Source organism: Phoca vitulina, unplaced genomic scaffold (genome assembly GCF_004348235.1).
Source record: "Phoca vitulina isolate PV1807 unplaced genomic scaffold, GSC_HSeal_1.0 scaffold17, whole genome shotgun sequence".
Classification (NCBI taxonomy): Eukaryota; Metazoa; Chordata; class Mammalia; order Carnivora; family Phocidae; genus Phoca; species Phoca vitulina.
In genome coordinates, this window is record NW_022589720.1 from 713,492 (window position 1) to 735,935 (window position 22,444).

The 22,444-nt window shown below is 64.0% G+C and overlaps 1 protein-coding gene across 6 annotated transcripts in view; it reads right to left on the minus strand.

Annotated features, from left to right (window-relative positions):
• SLC12A7 (solute carrier family 12 member 7) overlaps positions 1 to 22,444 on the minus strand; it is a 71,801-nt gene that overhangs the window by 35,265 nt on the left and 14,092 nt on the right. For 2 of the 6 annotated variants that reach the window (XM_032415353.1, XM_032415350.1), the window contains exon 1: positions 6,549 to 6,733. The exons of the other annotated variants lie outside the window; for them this stretch is intronic. In XM_032415353.1, the coding sequence (XP_032271244.1) occupies positions 6,549 to 6,696 (148 nt within the window). In that variant the 5' untranslated portion in view covers positions 6,697 to 6,733. Of the gene's footprint in view, positions 1 to 6,548; positions 6,734 to 22,444 lie in introns of those variants that run through there. 6 annotated transcript variants of the gene reach the window in all.

Below are 22,444 nucleotides of genomic sequence, written 5' to 3' on the forward strand. Positions count from 1 at the left end.
GCCCCCCCCCCCCAGGACACAGGGGCCCCATGGTTGGGGCCCGTCCGCCCGCCCCATCCACCCCCCCAGGACACAGGGGCCGCGCGGTTGGGGCCTCTCACCGGGACTCGTGGCAGGAGGCTCAAGGACCCCCGTGACAGTAACATGGACACATGAGCTGGGGTGCAGACAGGACAGCCGTGTGGGGACCTCACCTCGTCTGTCCCTGGTCTTGGTCCTGCTGGAGCTGCCAGGCTTCTGTGCACAGACCAGCCCTCTCTCTGGAGAGGGACCTTCCCTTTCTCCTGAGGGAAGGGTATTAACCGTCTGTGCTCTCTTCACCACCGCTGCCCCAGGGTCCCCCGCGGGGGCCCACAGCTGGCGGCCTGACAGCCTGTAAGGCCCCAGGCCCCAACCCCGCCCCACTGGGCCCCCCACCCCACAGCAGAGGGGTCTTCCTCCCACCTCCCCCGCGGGCTCGCACCCCAGAGCCGCGGGGAGACACCTGCCCTGCCCAGCACAGCGGTGGCCACGGCACCAGGGGACGCGGCCCCGAGGAGCGCTCGGCTGGCTAAGCCCGCCAGATGGAAGGCACCTGGCCTGGCCCCGCCAACGGGAGTTAATACCTAACGTCAAACTTTGCCCCCTGGGCACACATCTGCAACGGCTGACACGGAATTCACGTCCCAATGTGGGGGGCAGCAGGAGGCCCCCACACAGGCCGGCAGCATGCACGCAACCAGCAGACCGCAGGCCCAACGTCCACGGCCTCCCCACCTGCCGGCCAGCGCCCCACAGGTGCCCTGGTGAGCAGCGGCAACAGCAGCCCGGGGAAGGTGTCCCTGGCCCCAGGTCACCCATCCCGATGCAGGAGCCTGGGCCAACCCGGGAGCCACGAGGCTGGTGACCCTGACAGAGGGGGCTCCAGCGGGCTGGCGGGGGGATGGTCACCCGCAGCTCGGACCCACTCCGGCCACCCCGTGGGACACTGACCTGAAGCAAAGATGACCCCGGAGCCAGCCACCTTCCCGGCTCCCGTGTGGCCTCAGCCCTGACCAGGTCTGTGCTCACACGGGGCCCGCACCCCTCTCTACAGCGCCCCCCAGAACTCCGTCCACACCCCCAGAGACACACAGTGAGCCTGCCACACACCTCTAAGTAGGAAATATTTGGAACCATTTACTTGAAACACTCTGAAATCTGCGTGAGCCTCAACCACAGAGGGGGAGGCGTGGGCCATGCCACGTGGCTCCCAGACCCTCGGCAAGGGGGAGGAGGGGGCTCCCGCTTTCCGACAGAGTCCACAACACCCACAACACACCGGCCCCACTGAGGCACGGGCAGCGACGGGGGGTCCACAGGCCCACCAGGCCCCACAGACCTGCCCAGCACAGAGAGGGGGTGAAGGTGTCCAAGGACACACGGCACAGAAGCCCCCCGAGCCCACTCCTCCCTGCGAACAGGCTCGGGAGCCCAGCTGAGCCCACGGCCCAGAGGCCCGGGAGCTGCACGCCCCACACCGCACGCGCTCCTCCAGCCACCGCGCCCCCCGCCGCCGGCCCTTCCACGGAATTCCCCTGGGCCATCTCAGTGTCCCGTGGCTGCAAACCCTGACTCATCGCGCCTCTCTGTCTGGGGCCAGGCTCACCCCCAGACCACCGCTTTTCGCGTTCAGCCGGGGGCTGCACTGCGGGGGGCAGGCTGCTGGTCCGCATCACCCTCAGCCAGCGACAGGCCCCCGCGCCCGTCACCGGAGAGCGCTGAGGGCAGAGGGTCGGTCTGCGGGGTCAGCTGCTCCCTGCTCCCGGCCCAGCCCACCTTATGAACAGCAGCTGGTGGGTGGCGGGTTCACCAGGGCGGGCCAGTTCCAGCCTCCAGGGCGCCCCCACCCCCCCGGGGAGACTGCAGCTCACGCCACACGGCCAGGGACATCAGAACCGAAGGGCCCCGACGCCCACGGTCTCCGCATGGAGGGGCCTGGCCCTCCTGGCCACTATCGCCGCTGGCACCACCATGCCCAGCACCCAAGCGCCCCTCCCATGAGGCCACACCAGCAGCCAGCAGCTCATGGCGCCCCACCCTCCCCAGGGCGCCGTACATCACGCGCCGGTCCCCGCAGCCTCTGCGCGCCCACAAGGGGAGCACAGACCGGTGTGCTCGCCGACGCGCCGCAAGCCGTGATGGAGCGGCGGGGTGCACACGCATGGTCTCACAGGACGGACGGCAGCTGCCGGTGACCGGCGCCCAGCGGACCCCTTGGGCGGCTGCCACGGGGGCCAGGCCCTCAGAGGCGTCCCTCGTCCCGGACTCATGGCGCACACCCCCCTTCCCCGAGCAGTGATGCCGCTGTGTCCACAGCCCAGATACCTGCTCCAGCTCAGCGGGTATCAAACTGAGAGGGTCTGAGAACTTTCCAGAACACAGACCTAGATCTAGGTAGCAAGGCCCCTGGTACCGGTCAGGGGAACAGATCTCAGATCAGAGGCACAGGCGTGTCTCACCGCTGCCCCCACAGCCAGCGGGCACCCTGCAGGCGCACCTCCAGACCCTTCAGAGCCCGGGTCCGCTGGAGGCCGAGGGAAGGAACAGCCAGCACCACGTGACCGAGCCCCTGTACCCACCTCCATGTTTACGCGCACAAACGTGCACACGTGCCCAGAGACCCACATGTACACACGTGCAAACACGCACACCCCCAGACCCGTGTGCACATGTGCAAACATGCACACGCCCACATACACTAAGACCCACATGTGCACATACAAACATGCACACAATGCTCACGTGTGTGCACACACAAACATCACGTGTGCGCACAGACGCAACATGCGCACTCACATGGGCTCGGCGGGGGGACTTATTCAAGAAGAGGGCCTGTCCCCTGAAGACCATCTGGGACCCTCAGCAGGTGCAGAGGCTGTGTGAGCAAGCATCGGCCGCACACGCTACTCGGTGAGCCTCCCCTCTTTGCTCCCCGTACACAGAACCATGTGTGGTGGCCCTGCCCCCCACCCGGGGTCTAACACCGTGACATCTCCCTGAACAACACGGGGACTGCTAACAGCCACTCCCCAAGACGGTGCTCGGAGGCGCTGTAACGGGACAGCCGCATGGCTTGTCCTTTCTGCTCAGACGGCCACCATGACACTGTCCTTCCGTCCTGAAACCCCGCGTCCTCGCCCAGCAGAACCAAACCTGGAAGCCATGTTGTCCTCACTCCTTGACCACGCTGTTCCAGGAACCCCCGCCCAACCCGTCAGCAGCCACACGCCAACAGAAACGTTGCTTGAGGTCTGGGGTCATGGCCTCAGAGTGCGGCCCACTGCCCGATGGCCAGCCCGCCACACGCCCTGGCAGAGCGTGGGTGACGCTGCCCGGGACCATCCGGGTGAGTGCCTCCGGGAAGCACAGTACCCCCCGCCTCTTAGCGGGTGGGGAAGAGACCCCTGGGTGCCCAACAGGAGCTGAGCTGCAGAGCGGAAGTCACCGAGACAAGGAGGCTGGACAGTCTCAGCCAGGGACGGGGACACAGGGCAGCCGTCCAGTCAGCCCTCGCCCTCCACGGGCTGAGCCCGACCTCCGTGGGGGCCCACAGCCTGTGGCCATGCCTCACACGCGCACCTGCCTGACCCAGGGGCCCCCCCAAGGCCCAGGAGGGGCTCCACCCAGGCCCAACAGCCACATGGGTTCCCTGAAGTCGGTAAAAACCCCACACTTGGAACTTAGGAAAGCATCCCACTCCTCGCCACCTCCCCTGAGAGGTATTTCACCAACAAACACCAGAGAGACACACAGAGTCCATCCTGCCCACTTGCAATCTCCAATCACAAGAGAACGCAGAATAAATGTCCTGATGAGGCACAGGACCCCCGGCAAGACAAACTGTCATTCCAGAACACACCCCCACCTCACCGGCAGAGGTTGGGGAGGGTCCAAAGCAGGATGCTGATTCTGGTCTCCACTTCCCGTGCCAACCCTCCCTGGGCCCAGGCCTCCCCGGAGCACCACCCGGGTCAAGAGCCCCGTCCCCCTGGCTCTAAAGCACTCACCACAGGCCTACCTGGAGGGGCAGGGCCGGGGGCAACGCGGCAGGGGGGTTAAGGTCACTGCTTGGCTTCCTCCGGCCTGCGCATTGAAGGCCTGGCGGGGGGGGGGGGGGACAGGACCCGGCCTCAGGAGGCATTGGACACCAGCATCTGCCTGGGGTGCATGGAACAGCAGTCTGGGGGTGCGTTCAGGTTCCTTCCAGCCCTGGGTTACAGTTCACTGGCCCTCACCGAGGCAGGGCAGACCCCACGGTCCCGCTGAGCTCTGCCAGGCCAGGTGGGCCTGCTGAGGAAAGCACCACTCCTCCCAGCCTGCCAGTCACTCAGCACACCCTGGGCCCTCAACCTACAGGGTCTCAGGCCTCCTCTTACCAGACAGCCCTGGGCTTCCAGAAACACCCCAGGAGGGTCTCCCCAGCCTTGCTTTACCACCACCGGGAGGTCCACCCAGAAAGCTGGGAAATTCCCCGGGGGACTGGCCTGAGTGCCAGCAATCCTGTGATGGGGCCAGATGTGGCCACTGCTGGGACCTTGGGGTGTGCACCCTGCACCCTTGCCCGCAAAGTGGGCCTTCAGGAGGGGCTCCAGTCTGGCCTTCCCAGCTCGCTAAGGACCTTCCCTGACAGCCCCCTCGTCAGGCTGGTGACACAGTGCCGGTCACACGTTACCTCTGAGCACCAACGGCACTCCAGAACCTCATGTGAAACATCAAAGCCTGCCGTAGCAGAAGCCCCAAAGACAAGCACACAGTGACACGCGGGGGACGCTACCCTGTCTCTTTCCGAGGGACAAGCAAGAGTGTAGAGCACAAAATGTCAAAGACCCAGGTAACTTCTGTGCTGGCTCAGCTCAGACGGCAAGCTTCATTACAAGGTGAGCACAAAGCCCACGTCCGCGTGAGGTCACGCGAGGCGCTGAGATTCCCGGCGAGCCCTTGGCAGGAAGGGAAGGGGACGAAGGCTGAGACCGTGGGCAGCACTCAGTGAGGGCAGGCGGGGTCTCAAGACCCCGGCCCCCCACCAGCCCTCCTGGCAGCTGCCGTACCTGGCTCTTGAGCCCACGGGCCCAAGACCACTGTGTGGAGCTCCTAAATGGAGGGACGAGGAAACGAGCAGGAAGAAAATTACCCCGGCTTCAAAACAAGACACACTCCAAGTCTGGAAAGAAAGGACCACAGTCCGCCCAAGAGGGGCCAGCGGATGGGGAGCGGGACATGCAGGCACGGAGGCTCCCCTGGAAACGCGATGCACTTCTGGTGGCCGCTAGGACAGGGCTCACCCAGGGGGACGATGCCAGAGTGCGCTCAGAACCAAGGAGAGGCTGGGTGCACACACCCTGCCTTAACCTGACACCTAGTCTGCAACCCTCGAGCCAGGAGGAGGCCACGACCTGTCCCAGGCCCCAGGACACACACAGGAAAGCTGGACAGGGGCCTCACCCCACAGACGGGAGGGACACCTAGGGACGGGGTGCACCTGATGGTGAGTGCTCTCACAAGGTGCCTGGCCTGGCCCCAGGGGTCTGGGCCACCGGGAGCAGGGAGCCTCTACCCAAACGCAGTGGAGTGAGACCCGCGGCTGTGGACTGTTCTCGGAGGACCCCCCCAATTCTAGAGGATACCTACTGGGGGCGACCCATTCATCCACTCCAGGGAACCTGGGGTTTGGAGCCTGGAGGACAGAGGGAGCAGGCCCGGGGGATCCCCCCAAGAGAAAGTGAAAGCGCTAGACGCCTCTGGAGTCCAGAAACAAAGAGGGTATGGGAGACCCGGGGGCAGAGCACAGCTCTGCTGGGATGGGGCGGCGCCTCCCCCAGCCCCGCCGGGGACCAGCCGACCTTCCTGCGGATGACCCCACAAAAGAGCGGGTTCATGGGCAATCAGGCGGCGCACAGACCTGGCCTCTCAGCCGGGCTTATCGGACCAGAGGCCCTTTGCCCCAGCGCGCAAGAGCAAAGGCAACAGGAAGGAAGCAGGAAGGCACTCTGGCGGCCCTACCGGGACCCGCCCGGGACCTGGGGGCCCTGGATGTTCTCACGGAGGGGGAGGCCCCTCCCCGTTTCCATAGCTATCCCGGGCGTCCCACCCCAGCTCCCGTCCCACCCAGAGTGCGGGAGAGAAGGTGCTTCCAGTGTCCCGGTGGGGGTGGGCCAGGCACGGAGCAGCCAAGCTGAGCCCACAGCCCCTGGGAGTACTGAGCGCGGCAGGAGCCCTGCGTCCCCGGGATAAGCCTGGTGAGGGGACTTTGCAGGCTGGAGGGGTGCGGGGGGGTCAAGAGGGGGGTCGTGGGAGGTGAGACGTAGTGGTGAGGGAGAGGAACGGTTGGGGGGACCCCGGAGGGAAGGGATTGGGGAGAGTGGGTGGAAAGCAGCCTGCCTCGGGCCGACCTCGCTGCGTCCCCCTCCTCTAGACTCCTCCCGGGTCGCCCTCGGCCCCGTCCGGGGCCGCCCCTCCTCCCGGCCGTCCCCGGGCCCCGCGCAGCCCGGCTCCGCCTTTGTCCGGCGGGCAGGTGCGGCCGCGCTCACCCGGGCTCTGGCAGTCGGGCTCGCCCTCGGGGGGGCCCGGCGCCTCGGTCCCCTCGGCCCCCTCGGCCGCCTCGGCCCCCTCGGCTGCCTCGTCCTGGCCGCCGTCCGCCCTCGCCTCCACCGGCACCACAGTGAAGTTGGTGGGCATGGCGCTCCGGTCTCCGCTCCGGCCCGCGCTCTGCCGACGCGCCGCGGGACTTGGGCGCAGGGGCGGGGTCCGCGCGGTCCGCCCCCGGTCGGGCTCGCCCCGCCCCCTGGCCACGTGACCTCACCTGCCGCCCCTTCGGCCTCCGGAAAAGTTTGCGCTCAGCGGGGCGGGACGGGGCGGGGCGCCTTCCTCAGAGGTCCCCTCCCCCAGCCTGCCCTCCGGGACCGACCGCGCGCCCAGGGCGCCCCCTCCCCCAGCGTCGCCCGGCCCGCCCGGGGCAGGCCTTTGCCCGCCCTATCCTCCCCGCCAGCGTGCCCCCAGCTGGCCCCTGCCCGCAGGGTCCCCCACACGCAGTCTGGATCCCTAGAGGACAGAGCAGTACCCCCCACCCACCCACCCACCAGACCAAGCGGGGATCTGGTCTCCGCTCTCCCTGCGTGCCCGGCTCAGGCGCCCCCAGCGCAGGGGGTTCCAACCGGGGGGAGCCATGCTTAGCGAGGGCACAGGGTGGGGAGCGGAGGCCGCTGTGTGGGCGGCTGTCAGGGTTGCTGTGGGGGCTCCGTCCTCAAGGGACATAACCCAGACAAGTTACCAAGGGCCTGAGACAGGCCCCGGCCCGCAGAGGACCCGCGGCCCGCAGAGGACCCCAGGCCTCTCCCCTCCGCTCACGGGAGTGCTTCCCAGCCTGTACCCTGGGGAGCCCTCCCTTTCCGCGTCTGGGCCCTGCCGGGGCAGCCAGGGAAGGGAAGGAAGGGCCGGCGAGGGCGCCTCGGACCCCAGCCAGGCACCCCCCAGGCTGCCACTGGCCTGCGTCTTCCAGCTCCTGGACAAAGGACATGTGGAAAGAACAATAAAATGTTCATCAAAGTGAAAATAAGTTCGGCATCCAAGCGGTGATGGCGTCTAGGCGCAAGGAGCCGAACAGATAGTGTTTCACAGCCAGGACGCAGCAAGCAGGAGGGCAAAGCAAGGTCACCACGCACTGCAACAGGATCACCAGGAGGGGCCATCACAGCTGAAAAATGCGCCCGGAACAGTCCGCAGGAAGGTCAGCGGTTATCTCTGGGCCTTGGCATTACAAAGGTCTGCGTTTTCTCTGCATTTTTTCATATTAACAACAAACAACATAAAACCAAATTCAGAAAGTCCATTCTCAATTAAAATCAAAAGAAGTCGGTCAGGTGGGCCCAGTCTCCCGGCCCCACCCAGCACCAGCACCAGCTTCCCCGGGTGGCCTGGGCCCGTGGGCTGCGCAGGACTGCCCTGTGTACCCTCACACCCCGGCTTCCACAGAGAGGTACGGAGTCCTGTGGCAGGGGTCAGGAGTGTCAGAAGGCGCAGGTGCCTTCAGCTGCCTCCCTAGGGCAGCCGCAAGAAAGGTGGGGAGAAGGCTACCCCCCCCAGAGTATAGAAGGGTTTCCAGGGGTCCTTCTCAGGGAAGAGCCGGCTTTGTTGAAGAAGTCTGGGCGGTGCTCAGCAAAGCTGCGGAGTGTGGTGCTGAAGGGTAGGAGTGTGGAAACAGGCTTGCCCGGCCCTGACCGAGCCTCTACACTCAGCGCTCGTCACCAAATCTATTGACCCCGGGGTGCGGGGAGCTCTCGAGCAAGACTAAATGGTCTGTGACCAGGGCCAGGTGACCACAGGAGCTCACCAGTGGGACCCACGCCTTTACAGATGAGGAACTGAGGTCCAGAGGTGAAGGGTCATTCACAGGGGGCTGGGGGTTGACTCTCTTCTCCCTTTTTCAGAGGCCATGGCTGATCCTCCAACCTTCCTGGCCCAAGAGTTCAGCTCATCCTTCCGGGCTGGGAGCCTGCTGTCCAGGAACCACCAGGGAGGATGTGCAAGGGATGGGGTGCCGACTGCCCCGGGTCCAGGGCAGAGACCAGCCCCGGGAGGCCAAGACCACCTCTCCCAGGAAGTCAGTGGCTTTAGGCTGGAAGAGCCTGGCCCCCACGCGAGTGCTCACCTCTGTGGGCCTGGGGCCAGTCCTGAACAGGTCAGCTCCTGCCACAAAGGGAGATGCCCCACAAGGCTACTGGCCTGAGAGCCAAGCCCGCCCGGGAGGGCGGGAGGGCGGGGAGAAGGGAGAGGAAGGAAATGGGGGGCGGGGAGAAAGGAGGGGAGGAAGAGGGCGAGCAGAAGGAACCCGAGATGCTCCAGAGGCAGGGGGAGGGGAGGGAGGCCCCTTTACTTAAAACCAAAGTTACTTCTTCAGAGCAAACAGTGTGTGGTGAGCCGTCCCTGGCAGGGGGCAAGGTGAGGACAGCAGGGAACAGAAGTCCAGGAAGGGAGAGGTCACTTCAGGAGCCTTTCACGGCTCTGTGGCAACTGGACTCTCCTGGCTGGCAGGGCGGGGAGAATTCTGAGGGGACCACCCAAGATCCCACGTCTCCTGCCCTCCTGCCGTGGCTCAGGAAGGGGGCTGCAGCAGTGGGGGGGCGGGCAGCGGACAGGCGCAGGCCAGACCCGGTGTCTGCCCCGCCCCCGGCCCAGGCTCTCAGCTGGAGCCCTCGGCCCCTGGCCCCAGGCGCACACCCTGTGACCGCCCGCGTCTGGGTGGCTTCCCGGCTCACAAGCCCTGCAGCCTGCCCCGGGGACACAACTCGGGCTCTGAGGAGGGCGGGGCAGGCTCTCCACCCTGAGCCCTGGACCGGTTCTGGGGTTCTGCAAACAATGCCTGACTCCTCCAACAGGTCACTGTCACCTGAGGACACAGAAGCGAGAACCTGCCGGCCTGGCAGGGAAAGCTGCAGAGGACGTTATGGGGTCGGCTGGGTTGTGTGGCTCCCACAGTCTTGCACTTTTCTGTAGGTTGGAAATCTTTCAAAATAAGATAATTTTATAGCTCTAGGAAAACCTCCTGGTTTTGAAGGGACAGATGGCCATATCGTAAAAACCCTGTCCTCTGCGTGACCTCCAGTGCCCCCTGGAGGGTTGTTCTGATGGCCTCTGCCAGTCCCCAGCTCAGGACGTCCTGTGGGGGACTCTGGGGCCACCCACTCTGGGGGGCAGGTCCCGCCGAGGCGGTGCTGAAGGAGGGCCTGCAGCCAGGAATTGGAAGCCGGGAAGGCGGGATCCCACCTCCAGAGCTCCTTGGAGACCTTGCTGGGCTTTATTTTTTGAGATAAGCAAGACATGTCAAGAGAACCTAGAAGTTCGAAAGCATATAGGACTTGAGTGCTAACCAGGGTTTATAACCTTTTAACATGGAGGAATTCCACTGCAGCCAAACCCCCCCTCCCCGGGGACCCCACGGTGGCTGGCGGGGACTTTCATACCTCCTCTCCAGGGAGCGGGTGGGAACCCTGTGCCCCTGTTCCCACCTCGCGGTCAGGACACTGATTACAGAACAAAGAAAGGCTTCCTTTCCACTTTCTTTAGAGCTTCAGACTCCAAAACACTGCTTTGCCCTCACACCCTGTTCTGGTTTCACATGTCACTTCTTTTCAAATAAATCTTGGTGGAAATTCGAGAAGCCCCTTGCAACACAGGTGGGGTTTGAAAGCATGCTTGCCCCTGATGGCTGCCGCCACCTTCTCGCCAGACCCCTCCCGGGGCCTGGACGCAGGGCACCCTCACCGCTAGGCCAGCGCCAGGCACCAGCGGGGACCCTTCTGCCTCCCCGCCCCCACACGGCACTGCCCAGACCCCTGAGGGCCGTCAGCTCGGCAATGCAGGTATCCCTAACCCCCTCCAGAAATGTCTGAAGCCACGTAACGTCTGAAGCCACGTAGCCTCTGCGTGACCTCTGCATCCATTCCCGCCCATCTCACCACGACAAGGGTCCCGGGGCCCACGCGGTCCAGTGCCCCGGCCTCAGCCCGTCCCACAGGAGCTGGAGTCACGGGTGGTGGTGGTGAGGAGCCCCAGAAACCGTCAGGCAACAGGGCTTCGTGCCAGGCCCTCCCTTGTGCACCGGGCTCCTACACCCACACTCCCAGCCCAGGCCCCGGCCCCGTGGCTCCGGCGTGGGCAGGGCAGGCCCCACCCTGCTCCAGAGGCTGTCAAGGATCCAGGAGCGCCCAGTTCTCCTGGACATCCCCCAGGGAGTTCCTGGGAATGGACGAGGTGGGGACAGGAGCATCCGGCCTTGGGCCTTTTGGTGCCCCTGACCTCCCTTCAGACCCAAACGCCTCGTTGTCCCCCCCGAGGCCTACACGCAGGCCGTTCCCAGCCACCCGTCCCTCTGAAGGCCTCACATGTGACTCCCAGGTTCTGGTCCACTCAGCATCTTTCTGCTGATGGGGCTGGCCGGGGTTCAGCCCTCAGCCTGCCACGGAGCCCCCTGGCAGGCTCGCGGGACACGCCACGGGGCCCCCACGCTGGGCTGGGCCTGCGTGTGAGGTGATGCCATCAGGGAGACCCCGAGCTCACAGGAGCATAGCCTAGAGTCAGGGGCCGCGAGACAGAGATTTACGCTAAAAATGGTGGCTGTGGCATTCCCTCGTGGCCTCGAAGGCACTCTTCCTGAAAGAGAAAGTGCCTAAGTGGTCTCTGCTCCTCACAGAGCTCCATGCAGAGTGGAGAAGTGGGCCCCAGGGTGCCAAGACAGCTGTGAGCCACGTGGCCGGCCAGGCGTGTCCGGATGCTGTAAGGACAGCCCGCAGAGCAGTAAGGAAAAGGCAGCAGCAGGACCGAGGTCGCCCGGCCACCAGCAAGGACCCCGGCCCACGGCCGCACTCCAGGCCGAGCGCGGGCGTGGAAAGCGTGCAGCCACGTTGGTAGACCCCACACTCACCCTGGCCAGGAGCTCCAAGCCCCCTCCCCCCAAGGAGTCACGGGCAGCAAGGACACGCACCGGGACGCTGGGAGCGGGACATTCGTGTGAGCCACGCCGGAGACAGCCCAGAAGCCCATCAACACAATGGGCAGAGGGACGGCAGTGTCCATGAGAGGTGCCAACCGCGTGCACCGCGTCGTTAAGAGGAGGCTGTGTGACCCTGGCCACCGGCAGCTCGGGGTGGACAGGGCCAGTCCAGGCCAGACGTCAGGATGGCAGCTCGAGGGGTGCCTGCTGGGGCCTGGAGCACAGAACTCACCAGTGTAGCCCCGTGAGTGCTCCTCACTGCAGGCTACACCTTGTGGGAGGAAGAAAGCACAGCTCCGCCTGCTGCCCGGGGATGGGGCAGCACGCGCGTGAGCCCCAGACCCCGAGCACCTTCGCCCTGCCTGAATCCCTCGTTTTCCGGGGAAGGGGCCACCTGGGCCGGGCCTCTCACAACCTCTACCAACAAGGGCCCCACACGGTCCCGAGGCTTGGAGACGGCAGGGGGGATTCCCGCTGGTGGGTGGGTGATGGGCTGTCAGCCCCATGGCTATGTGGCCCTGACGGGGGCTGCACCAAGGCCAACAGGTGAGCCCCAGCACCTGCATCTGCTCCCTCACGTGGCCCAGAGCCTCGTGGGGGAAGGGAGGCCGACGTCCAGGCCCTCTTGCCCATTTCCCTCATCCTGACCCCAAGCCCCGGGGTGGGGACTACCCCAATACTCACTATGTAGCAGGCACTACTCAGGGTCTTTTTCTGTGTGGCCCCCACTAGTCATGGAGAAAGGAAAAGACAGCCATCTGTAGGCACAATAATGATCTCCATTCTGTGAGTCCCAGAGAAGCCACGTGGCACAGCGGTGGGGCTGGGACAGGAGGTGGCTGCAAAAGCCGGGTGTGTCCAGATGGAGCTCTGCCTTTCCTGGGACTCGAGCCCCCGCCCACGCGCACTAGCCCAGGCCCCGCGGTGCTGAGCCCCGGACGCCCGTCTACAGGCCACCCTCAGGAGTTGGTGCAGCCTCAGGGCTGCAGGCCTCGTCCTGTGGCCCTCGGGCGGTGGGGTCCCGACGGGCAGGGCGAGGGTAGGGGTCATGTGGCCCCCAGGGCAGGTCAGCTCCTTCACTGACCAGTTCCTCCATGGGCTCAAAGCTCCATCCCCGAGCATCACTGTGCCAGGAACTGTGGCCATCCTTGGACACACAAAGTGGGGCAAAGTGGGTCCCACATCCCAGGCTTTGTCTGCGTAGGAGACAAGGTCTCCGGCCTTGGGGAGGGAGGTGGACTATGAATAGTGCTTCGAGGTGCGGGCACTTGGGGGAAGGAGGCCCTGGCCTCGGGCCTGCAGGGGTGCCACCTTGGGGACCAGGCCCAAGCGGAGCCGACTTCAGGTGTCACCCCTGATCAGACCATGGCTTAAGGAGCTAGATAGGAGGCCACCGGGGATGCAGGGAGGTGGGTGGACAAGGCATGCGAGGTCCTAGAGGACAGCTGCCTTCTCTGGGGTCAGGATCTGCTCCAGGTGTCTCGGCTGGTCACCTGGGGGTCTGCTCCCTGGACTCTCATCCCCGGGAGGCTGAGTATGGCCCTGGAAGCCACTGCACAGCCACCCCCAGGGGACCATCCCCAGGAGCCCCCCGGGCCAGCCGCAGCGGGAACTGCCCCCACCCCCAGCCCGTTCCTTCTCTGGGCTGGTGGTACTCAGGGAGTGCCAAACTGTCCCGGGGTCTCCAGGCAGCCCCGGACACAGGCCACCACCTTGGAGACTGCTTTGCCACACCAGCTTCGCCCTCAGGTCCACAGTGACGGCACCCCGTTCCTGTGAGCCTGTCGCTCCCGAGGGGTCTTGGGGAAGGCCAAGGGTGGGGCAGCGAGGCCTAGGGCCTGGGCGGGGCTGCACCATCCTTTGGCTGTTGTCCATGGGAGCCCGTGGCGACCCCCGCAGTCCCCAAGTCCCATGGGGGATGGTCACTGGGTCATCCTAGAGTCCCCGTGACCAGACCAGCGTCCCCTCTGAGGACAGGACCCCCACTCACAGGGCTGTGGTGACAACGGAGTCCAACTTTTTCGGGAGGGGGCAGCTTCCAAACCCGCCAAGCACTGGGACCTCAGACAGCGTAGTCAGTGGGGGTGAAGGCCGTCCACTGCCGCGCCATGACGTGTGTGGGACGCGCAGCCCTGCGTTGAGGATGCTGAGTCCTCGCGCCCTGGGGCCGCTGGGCCTCCTCCACCCAACCTCAGGGACTTGACAAAAATGTCACTCGTTTTGACTTTTCTTTCCCTTTCCAAAAAATTGATTTTGTTTAATTGTGGTAAAACATACAGAATATTAAATTGGCCGTTTTAACCATATTTAACCGTGTAGCTCAGTGGCTTGGGGGCGCCCCCTAGCACAACTGAGGAGGCCGCGGGGTGGCTGGGCTCTGAAGCCAGGGGAAAGCCGCCCACACCACGGCCCATCAGCTCATCATGGTGTTTGCTTCACTAAATGATTCCCCCGTATGGAGTGAGGTGTAACAGTTCCCAGAGAATACATCTAAGTAAGAGACAGGCATCGAAAGTGCATCGCCATGTCTGTAAGGCGTCCCACACCACGCAAGCCCTCTGGGAGGACACGGGACTGGACCGAGACGCTCCCAGTACCTTCTGCTTTGGTGGCCAGAGCCAGCGTTGCTGAGACAAAAATACTTCATCATTTCAATTAAACAGCTGCTGCCCAGAGATAAGCAGGTCACACTCAGGTGCCCGGGGCGGTGATTTCTATCCTATTATTATCCACAGGAGATAAGGTGACCAACGGCCTCTCTCAAGGTCACATCTACCAGCCCAGGAAGGTGGGGACCTGCCCAGGGCTTTTGGATTCTGTCTGGGGGAGGGTGGGGGGTGACTGCTCAGACCGCAGCCCGAGGAGGGGTCTGCACTGGGGGCGGGCCCCGACACCCTGGGGACCACACCAGCCACCACACCCCTGGCCTCTGGCCTCGGGAATCGAGGCAGAAGAACCCTCCACCTAAATGAATAAAGCCTCCCGGCCAGTGCGCCCCCTACCCCCGCACAGCAAGGCCACAAGGCCGAAGATGAGGCCCGAGCAGAGGCCACCCCCCACCACGGCTGACAGAGCCGCTCGGCCCATCCAGGGCCCGCAGGCGGTGGACCCCGCGGAGCCGGGGCCGAGGGCCTGCGGAGGCCCAGCACTTGGTTCTGCCGGACGGTTTCCAGCTGGGGGGCCTCAAGCTGACACGGCCAGTTCTGCTCGGCAACCTGAACCAAAATCCACAGCTTTTTCTTGGCTTTCTTCTGTTCCCCCAGGAAGAGAGGGAAGGGGCAGGGTGTGTGAGCCACAGTTTGAGTTAGATAACCATCTCCGGGCTTGAGTACCTCGTTCAAACGTTAACTCTGGCTCGAATCCGTGGGACCCGATGGAGGAAAGCGCTAGACAGCCCGGCTGGGGTCTACGCAGAACTACTTTTTGTGTAAATACCGCAAGTCATTAATTTCTATTTTCTCAGGGCAATGAGTTAAAAATACATTTTAAAAATAAGCTTGACTGCTGCTGAAGTATACCAAGGTTACTTGGGCCTGGCAGCTCAGGACCCGGAGTCTGTCCACCCTGGCAGAAGCCAGGTCCTCCCAGAGCCGACATCACAGGCCAAGAACGTGCGCGAGGGTGACGAGCATGGAGAAAGGCGATAAAACACAGGCTGACGGAGAGCGTCTGGTTGCCAGTCTCTGCTTCTGGGGAGAAAGGACACGCACATTAAAAGGGCAGAACCGGGAAGATCTGCCACTTCAGCGAAATGTGCAAGGAAAACGGCTGCCCACGTTGATGCCCACGTCAATGCCCACATCGATGCCCACGCCACCAAACACAGTCCTTAAACACGGGGCAACACGATGGCATTTCCGGGAGACAGAACCTCTTCCCCAGCTGAAGGCAAATGGCTCCGGGTAGAAGCCCAGAGACACAGCCTCAGCAGGAGGGGGAGGAGGTCGGCGTGGGGTCTGGGCGCGCACAGCAATGGCCACGTGGCGTGGCGCTCTCATGCACAAAACATGCAATCCAGGTGTTGAACGAAGCTCCTGGGCGGCACGGGCCTGAGAGGCTTCCTGGCTGCCGCGCTCACTCACGCACCCCAACGAGCCACACACCCGTGACAAGAGAACAGGGAGCCCCTGGAGGGAGAAAACGGAATATCGAAAATACACGCTCCATACCAAAGAAGGCAAGAGAGGGCCCTGCGCCGACTCACCGGGTGCGCACGCCACAGACCAGCCCTTCTAAGGGCATGGCTCCGCGCTGTGGCCTCTGACGCGGACAGAGTGTCCACGCCAACAGGGGTTTCAGACACGCCTCTCAGGAACTGATAGAACAAGTGGATGAGGGAAAAAAAACCAGTGGAGATAAACTAGCTCTGCACCACACGTGGAACGCGAGTGACCTAACCGGCAGATGCCGGAGACGCACGCACAGCCAAGCACGCACCAACGCCCCGCGCACCACGGGCAAATCTCACTCCGCTGCCAAGCTGGGAACGTGGACTTAGGCCCAGGGTCTTTGCAGAAGTGATCGAGTTAAGGCAAGGTCACGCTGGGGTACGCGGGCCCCGAGCCAGTATGGCTGGCGGTGCTGAAAGGAGACAGAGACGCTTGAAAATGCGGAGGGGACACAGAGGCGGGCTCGTGGCCGCACAGCCAGGGCCCGGGGATGCCCCGGAGCCACCGGAAGCTGGAGGAATCGAGGGAGACCCCCTGGAGCCTCTGGAGGGAGCGCCCACCCCTTACTCAGGCCCTGTCGCTTCCGGAAGGTCAGAGGGGAACCTGCTGTTGTCTGAAGCCGCGGGTTTGCGACGATCTGTTGGAGCAGCCTCAGGACATGGCTGCTGATCGTCAGGAGATGTTAGGAGCCGCTTCCCCGGAAGCATTTTGAAATTGTACGACATAGACCAGTTCTTTGGGAAACACACCCTACCCAAGTTTCCACAAGAAGAAATAGCAGCTCTGAATAGTGCGATATCTCATGAGGAGAGTCAAACCCACCCCCACACACACGCGCACACACACACGCACACGCACACGCACGCTCCGCCCAGACGGCAGCGCTGCTATGATTTTCCAAACACTTAAGCAATAACGCCAATTAGAGTAAACTCCTCCAGACAGTTAAAAAAAAGAAGGAATATTGCCTAACTCGTTTTGTCAAATCAACATTCGTCATCAAGGAACTGAAAGATGAAACCACGATGAGACGAACTACACCCCGTGAAAACATCTACAACGCTATTAACTGCAGGGGCTCAACGTTCTGTTTTTACCCTGAGGGGTGGTTTCTCAAGAGATCACCTTTTGTTCATTCAAGAAGGAGTAAAAGCAGGATTTGTGTACTCCTGACTACCCGTGTTACCTGTCGGTACAAGTTTACTTAGAAACAGATGTGTCCAGGGACGCCTGGGTGGCTCAGTCAGCTAAGCCTCTGACTCCTGGTTTCGGCTCAGGTCGTGATCTCAGGGTCGTGGGTTTGAGTCCAGCGTCAGGCTCTGCGCTCATCAGGGGTCTGCTTGTCCCTCTCCCTCTGCTCCCCCCACGCACGCTCACTCTCTCTCTCTCTCAAATAAATAAAATCTTAAAAAAAAGAAGAGATGTGTCGCCCGGGAGGGACGGGCGGGGACGGGGGTGGCAGGGGTGCTCGGGCTCGAAGCTGCAGGTGCCGTCGCTGCAGAGCCAACTGGTCGAGCAGGGCAGGGAGTCAGCGGTACCCGGAGTCCAGTGGATCAAGGTCAGCTGGTCCCAGCTGCCTAGATAAAGCCTTTGTTGTCCCGCGGCACGAGAAACAAGACCCGCGGGACAGCGCAGCTCTTACGCAGAACCCCTCGGTCCGAGAGGGGCCGTGGAGACCCGACACCATGTCTCCGAGAAATCAACTGCAAACAAGCGCCCAACCGACCGCCAGCCAATCAGGGAGGCCTGCGCCTCAGGCTGGTCCCCAGCCGCCCGGTCTCCCGATGCCCTGAGCCACGCCCACGCGCGGAGGCCCGGGACGGTAGCTTCTTTCCTCCTCACCCTGTTGATGGAAGGTTCTAGAATTAACTCTCAGATGCAGGAAGTGTGTCTCACCCAACGGTGCTCAACGATTATTTGCTAACCACTGAGCTTGCCTAACCAAGACTGGTGCTGCCAGAGGTGGGAGGTGGGAGGCAGCCTGCCTGGTTTCCATCCATCCCCGCGTGTGCGGGTGAGCATGTGTGAGCGGGTCCACCCAGGGCTCTGCCCTTCCTGGCGTACAGCCACGTCTTCTGGACGTCAGGGCACCGTCCAAGGGCCCTCCTCCAGCCACCACGAGGCCATCCTGCTGCCCCCTGTGCATTCCCGGGGTACGGGGCACAGGCCGGATGTGGCATCCACCTGGGCACCTCATGGCTTCAGGGAAAGCCTTGCCTCTTGCCTCTGTACCCAGCTTGGACACGCCCAGGTGGCACCAGGTGGGGCTGGGAGTGTTTGGAAAGTAAACAGCTCTGTCTGAGCAAATACAACCGCGCTGGGCTCTGTGGCCATGTACCACACCAGCGGCCGGGCAGGGACGCTGGACCCCCGGTCCATGGAGCAGCCCCAGCCTTTGTGTGGAAGAGGGGCACCCGGGGGATGGTGAGGGGGGAGGGGACCATGGACATGCAGGGCCGAGCGTGAGTGTGTTTTGTATATTTTGCCACAATTGAAGACTAAATGTTGGAAGTCTGAGTAGTTCCAACTAAGCACGTCTGAGCATGGGGAGAGTTGCCAGGCTGGGCAGGGCCTCGGGCCCCTGCAGTGAAAGCCGGAGCACACGGGGCACCCGACACCTCTCCTCCCTGGGGGGGGGGGTCCCGTGAAGCCTCCGCACCCGCCCCAGGCCACCAGGAGAGTCACCTGGGGACCAAGCAGGGTCAGCCCGAGACCCCAGGGATTTCTGGGGCTTCCTGCTCTGCCCTCCAGCCCCCCTGGGGTACGCAGGAGAAGCCGCAGGGCCCCCAGGGTCCCACCAGCCTTGACCAGGGGCCTGGCCAGAGCCTCCAGGCCCCACACGGGTGAACCTGCAGGCCCCCAGGAGCCAGCGACAGGGACGCTGCCCCAGGGCAGAGCCCCAGCCTGGACCCCGGCGGGTGTTCCACGGGAACAGAAGGTTCTGGGGGGGTGGAGCCCTGCCCAGACCTGGGGCTGCAAGAGGAAAAGCCGCTAAGTCAGAGGTGGGAGGTCCTGTGCTGCCCGCAGTCACCCGGTCCTCAGGTTCCCGTGCCGGCTCCGCTGCGGAGCCCACAGGCCCGGGTCGGACGTGCAGGGAGGGGCGTCCACGCCGGGGCAACCCCGCACACACCCTGCCTCTGTCCTAAAGAAGGAAGTTAGCAAACCCCCCTCCATGACTTTATCTCTGGATCTAGTTGAGAAAATACGCAGAAAATCACCTGAAACTGCATTTGTTTGGTGTACACGAGGCTGCCGTGGTGACCGTCCAGCTGTCCCCTCGAGGCAGCCACCGTGGGCAGCTCCAGGACCCTCCAGAAGCTTCCGGAGGCCAAGCACTTGCCCCAGCCTGGGGCGGGGTCCCCAGGTGAGTGTCCTGGGTCAGAGCCTCCGCGGCCTCAGGGGCAGCGTCACAGACCCTGGCAGGACCCTGACCAGGGAGGGTGGTGTGGGGGCTGGACTCGCAGGGGTGGGGAGACGCCTGAGCACAGCTGGGGGAGGGTGGGAGGCTGGCCTGGAACTTTCTGGAACTCCTCCCCGGACCCCTGGCCTCCCGGCAGGATCTCAGATAAACAAGGGGACAAGCAGGGTCTGGTGTGCAGACAAGTTCTCAGAGGTGACCCAAGGACAAGGCGGCCGGCCACAGGACACAGGGCTGACTTTGACCCCACCCCTCCCGCAGTGCTCGCCTGCCCCCTACTGGTCGCCCTGGTACTTGCCTGCCGGGCCCGCCTCCCCTAGAGAGCCAAGTGTCCCCACCGCGCGCAGAAGTTTCCGGAAACTCCGCATCTCGCCAGCCTGGGATACACACAGCCCCGCAGGGCCCCGCACAGCCCCCTGTGGGCCACACAGGCCCCGGGGGCAGCAGAGGGGGCCAGGCCCACGGTCTCCTCTCCGCACAGCCCCGGTCTCCGGGGAGATGGGCAGTGTGACCCCAGGAGCCGACCCCCAACAGCGACACTGGACTCAGGGCCCCCAGCCCCCTGCGTCAACGGCACCAGCTCCTGTCCCTATCTTGCCCTTCTGCGGTGACCCCCCGCATGAGGAGCCCTCGCCGGCTCTCGGGACTGGCCCTGGAGCCCACGCTTGCTGGCTGAGGCTGACCCAACATCCCCACACGTCCCCTCAGCTTGTCCAGGTCACTTTCACCACGCGGCCTCCCAGCCTCCTCCCCTCCAGGACCCAGGGCCATCACCAGCCCTAAAACCAGCCAACTCTACAAGAACCTCGTGGTTGGAGGGCTCCCGACGGGGGTTGTGAGACCGACACCGGGCACTCGGTCAAACTGGAATTTCAGATAAATACTGAACTTTGCTTGGGTGAGGTTGGTCCCGCATCTTGCTTATGCCAAGAATTACTTGTGTCTACTGAAACGGGAGTGTCACGCGTCCCGCCCGCGGCTGGTTGCTGGGTCTGGCCACCCCGTGCTCAGGGCATGAGGTGGGCGCGCAGGTGGACAGGCTCGGCCTTCTGAGGTGTGGCGGCCTCGGGGTCCCCGCCTGCCTCCCTCTTCCCAGGGAGTGGAAGATTTTCAAGTACTCCCTGGACACCCTGCCCCGCAGGTCCCCCGGGGAGGGAATTAGGCCAGAGCCCGGTGTGGCCCGGACTAGCAATTATGCGCATGTTTTCCTCATGTTTTAGAGTCAACAGGATCTCCTGCGAGACAGGCAAGGATGCCCCCAGCAAAATGCTTCCCGGGCAGGCTCCGGGTGCAAAGGACAGGCCACAGTCATGGCCGCGGAGCTGCTGGCCCGTCACCTCGCCCATGACTCAGCATCCAAGGGACCTTTCCTCAGAACAGAATCCCCCCCCACCACCAGGGAGCCGAGAGGGAGGCCATCGGGGCCCAGAGAGGGAAAGAAACCAGCAGGCCTTTGTCTGTCTGCGTGTTTTCTCATTCAGCCAGCGCATGGGGTGGGGAGGAAGAAGCCCCCCAGACCTCGAGAGCGAGCCCTCTGCAGTTCCTTCCGGTGTCTCCTGCCGAGCGCGGAGGCCTCCGTTCTCAGGAGCCAGCCTCCACCTGCAAACCATGCCCCACACTGGTGGCCACAGGGCCTTTGTTCTCGGAGAAAGTACTTCTCGGGGACTGTCGCGGATGTGCCCCATGCTTCACGGCCAGCCACTTTCCACCGGTCACCTCGAGGCCACTATGTCCCCTCCACTGCAGGGGCTGTCCACCCCCCTCTCAGAAACCTGAAAACAAAGAAGCAAACAGAAGTCCGAGTCCAGGAATGACCCAGAGCCTGCTCCCCTCACCACACAGAAATGGACAACAGGACCCTGCCCACGACCTCGGCAGCGATCAGTCCAGACGGTCAAGACTTGGTCAGTGACTGCCCCACATCCAGCTCAGGACCGACCACTCAATCGCCTAACCAACCACACAGGAGGCTGGCTCCTTGTCCCCAGCTCCGCCGCACTCCCCCCGCATCCCGAGCAGACCCAGACCCCCTCTGCTGTGACGCTCTCCCACTCCCCGGCCTGCCTGGGCCTGTGTGATGGACCACCCCCTCCCCACAGCATGCCCCGCCAGTGCCCACCCCAGGTGTTCTTCACATCCAAGGCCCCATCCTGACATCGGCACTGCCCTAGGGCCTTTGCACTGCTGCCCTTGGGCTGGACATCTGGGCAGCTTAGGGCACCTCTTCCCGGAAGCGGCCTTTGCACTCAAGGCCCTTCCTGCTCAGTCCAGCACATCATCTGAACTCACAGTCAGGGCTGCGAGGGAGGCGGCTCCTCACGCCCGGATCTGAGCCAGGCCTGCCCCCCTCGCACCTGGTTCAGGGCCTGACCCTCGGTAGGGGACACACACGTTTCTGAGACCACGGAGTGCATTCTGCTGGGCCATTTCCCATGACCACTAAAGCCACACGTCCTTCACTTGGGTTGGGTGACGATCACCACGTAGGGGCTGAGAAAACCGGTGCAGAACGCCGTTCGCGGGGAGAAGCCCCAGCCCCGTTCTCCAGGCCGCGCCCCACACCTGACGCTGCGACCCGCCAGCCCCAGGGTGGTGGGCGCCCGCCAGGGCCTCAGCCAGCCCCAAGGCCCTGCCGCCGTGCCCTCGTCCGCCAGCCCTGCCCGGACTCCTCAGACCACCTGCCACGCTGCCCCTGGCTATCCTGCACCTGTGGTGGCCTCTCCCACACCCACCCCCGCCGGCCTGGGGGGGCCCGTCCAGGTGCCACCCTCTGCAAAGTGGACTGGGAGCCCCTCGCGGGTGTGCGACCCCCTCCCAAGACGACCACGTGCAGTGCACAGCCGGATGTGTCCCCGGAACCGGGCGAGTCCACACCTCGATGGGGTTGCCCTTGGCGCTCTGCCCACGGTCAGCCCGGCGGGAAGGGGAAAGCACGGAGCCAGCGCACGGCAGCTAAAATGTACGCCGGTGCCCCGAGCCCACAAACACCCTGCCTGCGCGTGAAGTGAGAGAGACGTACACAGCGAGCCGGGCGCTTCCTGCCCGAAACCCCCCACCTGCTCTGTGCGGCGGTCTCACCCCCAGGCGCCTGCACACGGAACGGGGCCGTGTGCACACAGGTACAAAAGGACAGGTGGCCTGCAGCACAGCCCCTCCTGGCCCGCCAGCACCCCGGATCCTCCGTCCCGCTTGGGTGCTGCCGCGGGCTCCACACCAGCGTCCCCGCAGGGAGCTCACCGGGGCTCGATGCCACAGTCACAGCCCGGCTTCCCAGCGACGCAGGCCACCCCGTGTGAGCAAAGGTCAAACGACTCTTGGTGATAAAGCGCAGCCGGGCCGCCCTGGGGGGCA